The following is an 8,280-nucleotide window of genomic DNA, read 5'->3' on the forward strand; positions in this document are numbered from 1 at the left end:
TATATATATATATATATATATATAAGTTATGTATCGGATACATAACTATATACCAAATTTATATTAATTTAAGTTTGAAACAATTGAGGTTATGTATTAACAATAACATAGACTTTGCTTGCTTGCTTTCACGCTTCCTTCGGTGATACTTAGTTAATTCTTTTATCTTTATGTTTTTGTACCAGCTATATTATACACAAAAAAATGTTATAACGCTATGATAAAGGTGGAGTAATGTATTCGGACTCTTATATAAGCCATTGTCCTATCAATCTCATATTATAATTACATAATTTTTCCCTATTTTTTTGGTCACCCACTTCGGCCCATGAACTGTAAGTCGGAGCATCAGTGCCTTGCCTTGGACGGCTTTTAAAAAACCCTAACGCATTTAAGTATAATTATCGGCACTGCAGGGAGGGAGAGGAAGATGGTGTCGTTGAAGCTACAGAAGCGGCTTGCTGCCAGCGTCCTCAAGTGTGGGAGGGGCAAGGTTTAGCTTGACCCCAATGAAGGCAACGAAATCTCCATGGCCAACTCTCGTACGTTCTTTTTTCTTTACTACCTTTTTATTTCTTCAGAATTATGTTTCAAATTTTACATCTTCCCACACTAGAAATTCGATCTTACACAAATTTATTCATTCAGGAGAAATGTTACAATTTTTTTGGAGTGTTGAAGTGAAATGGAGTATCATTCTCATGTATACTAGTTTGAGATTGAGGATTAGTTTTTTGAATCAAACTTCCCTGTTTTTCATATATGACCAAGGAATGGTTTACTGTCACTTGGTTGTTCAAGATACTAGACTTTGTTTAGAAGATATCTGACCTTTTTTTTAACAAGTGCAAAAAAGATACCGGTGTTAGTTTTTGGTGTTGTTATAATATGAATATGAATTGGAAATGTGGGTGATTGGTATTACATTATTTTCTTTATCAGTGAACTTAAATGATCTTAACATTTTGGAGTTCATAGAAAATATATGAACATATTGCTTTAATTACATTCCTAATTACAGTATGATATTAATGATATATTTCTCAGACTCTCTAAAAAAATTGGTTGCCTCTAATTCCCCTGTTATGCATTGAGTGCAGGGCAAAATATCAGAAAGTTGGTCAAGGATGGTTTCATCATTAGGAAACCCACCAAAATACACTCAAGATCTCGTGCCCGCAGAATGAAAGAAGCAAAGACGAAGGGCCGTCACTCTGGATATGGTAAGTCCTACTCTTTGAAACAACTGCTATCATATTGTATTTGGAGCATGCCTTTTATTTTGAGATACTACTTCTCTTCATAAGGTGGTTTATGTTTTAATCTTAAGCTTGCCTTGTGTTTTGACCAAATTAATTTGTTTATTGATAATTCATTTCAGAGAAATTGATATTGCCTGAGGAAATGTTAACCTTGCTTTAACAATGCCATTGCTCCTAATCTTATCTTTTAATGAAAATTTTGCTGCTGAAGTTTGTTTCGGTGACTCCTGATATTGAGGACTCTTTTCTTAGGTAAGCGCAAGGGTACTAGAGAGGCTAGGTTGCCCACAAAGGTGCTATGGATGAGGAGGATGAGAGTCCTTAGGCGCTTGCTTCGCAAGTACAGGGAGTCGAAGAAGATTGACAAGCACATGTATCATGACATGTACATGAAGGTGAAGGGTAATGTTTTCAAGAACAAGCGTGTGCTAATGGAAAACATTCACAAAACAAAGGCTGAAAAGGCTAGAGAGAAGACCTAGTCCGACCAATTTGAGGCCAGGAGGGCAAAGAACAAAGCAAGTAGGGAAAGAAAGTTTGCTAGGAGGGAGGAGCGTTTGGCTCAGGTAATAATTTGTAAATTTTGTTGGCGTTTTCTCACGTTTGAGAGGAGAGCTAGTTGTTTTTGCATGATTTTGTTTGTTAGTTGTAAACAAATTTGTCTTACGTAGAATTGACAGTGCATGGAGTTAAGCTTGTATTTCCTCCAATTCTCAGGGACCAGGGGAGAGGCCAGTACAACCTGCAGCAGCAGCAGCCACCCAAGCCCAGTCAGCCCAGTAAGTTCTCCACAAACATGCTATGTGTTTTCTCTTGGTGATTATTAGAACAAATTTAACAAGACTTGCCCTTGCAGGGGATCTAAGAAGTGAGGATGATGTGGTAAGGAGGGCTTGCTCTATATTTATTCCTTCTTTATTCAACTTTTAGAGAATATTAGAACCCTGATACGTTTTAAAATTTTGATACGTTTTTCTCATTGTAACCGAGCTTTTCCTTTTCAGTTATGCATTAACTTCGATTATTGTTCTCTGTCATTATTTTGTGATGCACCACCTACTACGTGAAATATTTCTTTTGGGGGTAAAATGTAGAAATGACAAAAGCATGATTTTGTATCTATGTCGGTCTTCTTTTCATAAATTCTGCTGCGTCCTATTCTATTGTCTTGGTCCATTTGACGAAACACTCTTTATTGTGGGGAGGCAACTAATTCTCACCTGAAGTGTCCAATTTAGAAAAAATCAAAGTACTCCTGAACAGTTGAAAATGTAAAAAGAGAAACCAATCGGATGCAACAGGATTTTTCAGAAGAAGTGGCAGTAACAATAAGAAAAAAATCATGATGGCCATAAAGGTAAAGTAACTTTAGTCACAAAACACTAGGGGATTTTATCTTTTTATTCTAGCCTTGGTGGGTACCATGGTTATAAAAAAAAAAAAAAAAAAAGATGAAGCGAGTTTAGGTATAATGTGTACTGGCCAGATCTCACGGACAGAGAGATGATATGCAAGTTGGTTTGCCGGTTTGCTAATTGACTTGTATTTGTTATACAGACAGCTGATATGACAAAATTCTTGTGTGACAATGCTGAAAGGGTTGTAATTTGTAACAAAACAGAAACATGATGCATATCCATTGCAATTTCAGCTTTTGCATCAAATCATCCGTATGAACATCTGTTATTTTGCAGCTTTGGTTCCACCCATGAACCGGTTGCATAAAGGGTTGCTACCTCTCTTGAAAACATTTTCAATAATCAGAAGTAGCAAAGTTTGAGTACATATGGTTACCAATGGGCAAAAGAAGGCAAATGAGAAGCAAGACCGCATGCACCTACTAAACACGTGAAAGTTGTTGGGTTCAACTTGTGTGGGGTCCAAATCCAAAATCAAGTTTTAAGTACTATTTTCTTTTGTTATTGTAACCCAGACCCACTTTTCACTAACCCAATCCAATTTGCAACTTCTTAGCTACCCGTTAAAGACCAGATTTATCACTTTATCTATTCCGGTCTTTGTTTCTATTCCAATCACAATAGAAAGATAAGACTTTGCAACTACTATTTGTAGAGTTAAAATAGAGACCTAGGCTGCAAAACAATAGGGACGTACTTTAAACAAGTTATCAGCTAGTTACCTTGCCAGCCACAAACTGACAAAAGGATAGAATTCGAACATTAACCTAAGTGTGTAAATAAAATTGCAAGAAGATAAGATAAGATCGATGGAGCAGAAGCTTTCTTCAGTAGCGAAAACGCTAACAAGTTCACCCATACAACAACTTTCTTATCTTGCCGAAAGACGCAATGCCGTCAACCTCGCCGAAGGTTTCCCTGATTTCCCTGCACCTTCCTACCTTAAAGACGCTGCCATTTCCGCTATCCGCTCTGACTTCAATCAGTACAGGCATGTTCAAGCAATATGTGATTACCTCGCTTATCAACTCAAACAAATGCATGGCCTAGATGTCGATCCCCTCACTGATATCGTCGTATGTTGTGGTCAATCTGAGGCTTTTGCTGCCGCAATGTTTGCAAGTAGCTTACAAACTGATCTCAATTAAGTACTTTGTTTTGTTTTTGAGAATCAAATCATATAATAATTACTGCTTTCATTTCTTAATTTGTCCAGTAATAAACCAGGGTGATGAAGTCATCTTATTCGATCCATCCTATGAAACATATGAAACATGCATTAGGTTGGCTGGCGGGGTCCCAGTAAGCCTTCATTTAGGTTATAAATTGTACATCCATCTATCTACCATTGATTGTATGTAACTTGTATTTCTCCATGCACAGGTGTATGTAGCACTTGATCCCCCTTATTGGAGTCTGGATCCAAATAAACTAGCAAAGTCATTTACTGCCAGGACAAAAGCTATTGTCCTCAACAGGTAAAAGTTTCTGATTCAACTCTGTACCTAATTCTTGTGGACTTCTGCTCTTTCTTCTACATTTTGCCACAGAAGCTGTTAGTCCTCCACTCATTCATTAGCTTAATTTGACAACAAGAAAAAACCTTCACATTTCCACAAAGCTAATGGGTTAACTTATGTACTAAAAGTTATCTGGATTAAACAATAGACACAAATGGTAGAGTTTTGCTTCAAATCACCTCAGGTTGACTCACTTGATTATTCAGATATCACACTACTATTGTTGTGCCAAAGATGCTTACATTCTCATTACTCATGTTCTGTTTCAGGAAATCATAAGCTTTTCGTTCTTTTAGTCGAACCAATAATTGACAAGGTTCAGTTTTGTAGTTGCATGTATAGTGTACAACATGCTAGACGAAGAAGATTTTAAACTGATGATCAATTTTACCATTGGATATGCTGCAGCCCTCACAATCCAACTGGAAAGGTTTTCACAAAGGATGAGCTTGAGATTATTGCTGGAGCTTGCCGGACCTGGGATATTCTAGTTGTAACAGATGAGGTTTGCTTCACTTTGACACATCTTGCGCTTTTCAAAGAAAACGGAAAGCAACGAAATAAGTATATTCAGTTCTTTTGTTCAACCTAATCTGAAGAATTCTTTAAGAAGTAACAAATAAGTATATTCAGTCCCTTGTTCAAGCTAATCTGCAGAATGAACTTTATATTTACTACTCCACCGTGAACCCCATAAGAAAAGAGAAGAAAAATAGAAAGAGAGATGCAATTTGCACTGCTAAAACTTTTCACTCCTAAAAAACTTCTGGTGAAGTATCAATAGAAGAACAATGTCTTATCTTGTTTGTTTGCCCTTTTTCCCTTAGTAGGCGTGTTTCTTCAACCCTCATACTTTGGATGGATGTTGCATGCGTCAACAGTGTTACTCCCTGGTTATAGACACATACAGAAGATATTATGTTAATTTATGGTTAACAAGTTTCTTGCTTTTTTCTCTTAATAAGGCAGCTTCACACTAGCAGAAGTGTTGAAGACATAATCAAATAAATCAGAAGTTTGCCCTTTCTAATAGCTAAAACATCTAATTACTTCATAAGGCAGGTTTGCGATTTGAGAAAGTGTTGAAGTCATAATCAAATAATCAGAAGTGTGCTCTCTCTAATAGCTAAAGCATCTAATTACTTCATAGGTATATGAACATATAACCTTTGATGGGGAGAGGCACACATCAGTTGCCACATTTCCAGGAATGCAGAAGCGGACCATCATCACATCTTCCTTGTCAAAAAGTTTTAGTGTGACTGGTAAGCATTTGATATCCTGCTTCCAATGCCAGCATGTTCAAGTCATTCCTACCTCTGTAAGTAGGTTGATTTATCAAATTCTTATTTATCTTCATGATTTCAGGTTGGAGGATTGGCTGGGCAATATGCCCAGCTTACTTTGCATCTGCAATCAGGAACATCCATGTTAAAATTACAGACTCTGCTCCTGCACCTTTCCAGGAAGCTGCCTTGACAGCTTTGAGAAGTTCCCCCGAGTACTTTGATGCATTGAGACAAGTAAATTTTCTCGCAATTAGTAGCTCTACTGGTGTTTCCTTTCCAACTTATTAGTTAATCTATCTTCACTTCTTTGGTGCTCAGGACTATAAATCAAAAAGAGATTACTTGGCTCAGGTGCTTACTAAAGTTGGTTTCCAGGTCTCCGTCATGCCTAAGGGTTCCTTTTTCCTATTCATGGAGCTTCCCCGGACATGCACACTTTCTGATGTAAATACTCTCAAAATATCTTTCTTCAATTATCATCTCAAGCATGAATATCTATTTTCCATAATAGAAATCCTTACATTAGGACTGTCCTATTTAATTGGTATCAGAAGGTTCAAAAGGGACGAAAAATCTTCTTTTTACTTTCTTTCTTTTTAACCCGGGGGAGAGGGGGTTGTTGGAGGAAGAGAAGGAAGGATGATAGGATTTAACTTTGTTAGGATCAGGAACTTAGCTCAACCAAGAAATGCTACTTGAAATTTGATTCACTTAAGAGGACCTTAATGTTTACTTGTTACAAAATTGTCGGAGTTTGGATTAAAGTGTATTTGACTCCAAAATATCAGTTTATTACCTCAACTGTGCTTGTGTGTTGAGATAATTTGAAGAAACAATACATGGTCTTGTATGATGATTCTACTTTTCGGAGATTTTTATCTTTTAGAGAACTGGAGAAAGGTGTTAGTACACTATACCCAACGTAAGGTGTTAGTTAGTATACTATACCCTTCTCAGGTGGGGTAAGGTGTTAGTACACTATAACCCAAGGTAAGGTGTTAGTACAATATACCCAATTCCACCTGGGTTTGTTGTTGTTACTTTTCCATTCCAACCAACCTGAAGTAGGGTTTATATTAGTTGATCATCAAGGTTTAGAAACTTATTTGAAAGTATAGAACTTCAAGGAGACACATACATTGAGTGAGAGAACTGCTGGTTGTGCCAGCAATAGGTTCAGTTTTTTGGATTATGTTTTATACGGCCTGTAAGAACTTGACAAAGCTTGTTATTTAGCGTGCTTTTATATGTTTAAATGGTGGAAGTGATAAACTTCAGGTTGACTTTGTGGAGGAATTGATTAAACAAGCTGGGGTGGTTGCTGTACCAGGCTGTGTATTCTTCCACACCAATTCCTCAAAACTAGAGGACCTTTCTCTGATGGCTATTAGCTACCACAGAAGATATATCAGGTTTGCGTTCTGCAAAAGTGAGGAAACATTAGCTGCTGCTTCACAAAAGTTAACCGAGCTCATCGATGGTTCAGGGGGACTAAAGCTATTTTAATTAAATTGGCTTGTTTGGATTAGCCTTTCCAATCCACGTCCATGAGAAGTGGGAGCTTCAAGTTGGTTAGAGGCAACAATAGAATTAAGATGGATCTGTTTATTCTTTGTCCCCACCCTGCAATGACGTTGATAAAAGTAAGTTTCATGAAAAGAAAATCAATTCATTTTCTCGACTTGTAGTTTTTACCAAATGAAGAAAGTTATATGACTCGAAAAAGTAAGTTGAATATTTATGCATGCTATATCAAACGTGGATGAAAAGTTTTGCCTTCGAATGAACCCAACTACACAGTTGTACTTGTCTAAACTAGAATCGTTTCGTTTCCATGTTATGAGACGAACAACATTTAAGTGAAGAAAGGCATTGCAGGGTTTTTGAAAACATAAGCTCGGTGTATGATATTAAAAAATCCAGATATGTTTTCTAAGGACTAAGAGCCCGTTAAATGGCTTACTTTTAAAAAGAGTTCGGGATAAAAGGGTAAAAATATTGAGCAAAAATTTCAAAAGGCAACATTTAAATAAGTTTGATTTTTTATCGGATCATAAAAACCCACTTTCTGAAGATCTTTTCCTTCTCTTCGGGATCGAACATCAATTGCAATGATTCGATAGACGGCTCATTGGGATAGATGTAGATGAACAACCCCCCCCCCCCTAGAAACGTATAGGAAGCTTTCTCCTCGTACGGCTCGAGAAAAATGATTGATTCGAAGTTTTGTCTCTGTATGGAATTCTATCTAAGAAATGACAACTGGATCCATAAAATGATCAAAGCAATTAAAGATCTAAGTCTTTTTTTCTTCGTTCTTCCTTAAAATGAAAAAGAAACCATTCATACTCTCATAACTCAAGTTGGATAACTTTCAAACAGTTCAAAGGAAAATCTTTCGGCACTTGTTTTTTATTGAACTTAACTTGGCATTAATTTTTTTTTTATTAAGCTCGTGCACAGAACTTTTCACGCTATAAGTAGATGCATATATTCAATTTGTTCAACAGATAAGTGTGGGTAGCGGCGTATTGTTGGATGGTTTTTCTTTTTAGTATTTATTTCATTCTTTTTTGTAATTTATGTAAAACATACATACCCAAATATAATCTCTCTCTATATATATACAAAGGTTATATATAATGACATTTAACTTTTTGATCTTACTAAAAATATGCAGAAGCATCTTATAAAAAATACTATATATATGTTAAAAGTATCGAGAAAAACTTAGTTGGGCATAAAAGAAGGCAGAGTCATTAGTAATCCATTGTTTGGTATACTTTTTAAT

The 8,280-nt window shown here is 36.4% G+C and overlaps 2 protein-coding genes and 1 pseudogene across 5 annotated transcripts; all 3 read left to right on the forward strand.

The window, feature by feature from the left end:
• The first annotated feature begins 286 nt into the window (after nt 1–286).
• On the forward strand, nt 287–2,045 carry LOC102582653 (60S ribosomal protein L19-1-like; annotated as a pseudogene).
• Nucleotides 2,046–3,489: 1,444 nt separating this feature from the next.
• Nucleotides 3,490–4,792, forward strand: LOC102582986 (kynurenine--oxoglutarate transaminase 1-like). Its single transcript, XM_015311012.1, has 4 exons — nt 3,490–3,802; nt 3,897–3,982; nt 4,064–4,158; nt 4,609–4,792. Exons 1-4 carry the CDS (start codon nt 3,490–3,492, stop codon nt 4,790–4,792), a joined length of 678 nt encoding a protein of 225 aa, XP_015166498.1.
• Nucleotides 3,544–7,218, forward strand: LOC107057705 (methionine aminotransferase-like). 4 transcript variants are annotated; one of them, XM_015311078.1, is made up of 8 exons: nt 3,544–3,802; nt 3,897–3,982; nt 4,064–4,158; nt 4,531–4,705; nt 5,351–5,465; nt 5,569–5,723; nt 5,808–5,933; nt 6,768–7,218. In XM_015311078.1, the coding sequence occupies exons 5-8, from the start codon at nt 5,411–5,413 to the stop codon at nt 6,993–6,995; spliced, it is 564 nt and encodes a 187-aa protein (XP_015166564.1). In that variant the 5' UTR covers nt 3,544–3,802; nt 3,897–3,982; nt 4,064–4,158; nt 4,531–4,705; nt 5,351–5,410; the 3' UTR covers nt 6,996–7,218. The 4 variants fall into 4 exon arrangements, with proteins under 4 accessions (XP_015166564.1, XP_015166565.1, XP_015166566.1 ...); XM_015311079.1 differs by having other exon boundaries at nt 3,566–3,802; nt 4,470–4,705; XM_015311080.1 differs by lacking the exons at nt 3,544–3,802; nt 3,897–3,982 and having other exon boundaries at nt 4,096–4,158; nt 4,543–4,705.
• The last annotated feature ends 1,062 nt before the right edge of the window (nt 7,219–8,280 follow it).

This window comes from Solanum tuberosum, unplaced genomic scaffold (genome assembly GCF_000226075.1).
Source record: "Solanum tuberosum cultivar DM 1-3 516 R44 unplaced genomic scaffold, SolTub_3.0 scf00150, whole genome shotgun sequence".
NCBI classification, from domain to species: domain Eukaryota; kingdom Viridiplantae; phylum Streptophyta; class Magnoliopsida; order Solanales; family Solanaceae; genus Solanum; species Solanum tuberosum.

Coding starts and splice junctions, on each gene's coding strand:
- LOC102582986 (XM_015311012.1), top strand. CDS start 3,490: ATGGAGCAGAAGCTTTCTTCAGTAGCGAAAACGCTAACAAGTTCACCC. Junction 3,803..3,896: donor TGCTGCCGCAATGTTTGCAA/GTAGCTTACAAA, acceptor TAATTTGTCCAG/TAATAAACCAGGGTGATGAA. Junction 3,983..4,063: donor GGTTGGCTGGCGGGGTCCCA/GTAAGCCTTCAT, acceptor CTCCATGCACAG/GTGTATGTAGCACTTGATCC.
- LOC107057705 (XM_015311078.1), top strand. CDS start 5,411: ATGCAGAAGCGGACCATCATCACATCTTCCTTGTCAAAAAGTTTTAGT. Junction 5,724..5,807: donor ACTTTGATGCATTGAGACAA/GTAAATTTTCTC, acceptor TTTGGTGCTCAG/GACTATAAATCAAAAAGAGA. Junction 5,934..6,767: donor GGACATGCACACTTTCTGAT/GTAAATACTCTC, acceptor GATAAACTTCAG/GTTGACTTTGTGGAGGAATT.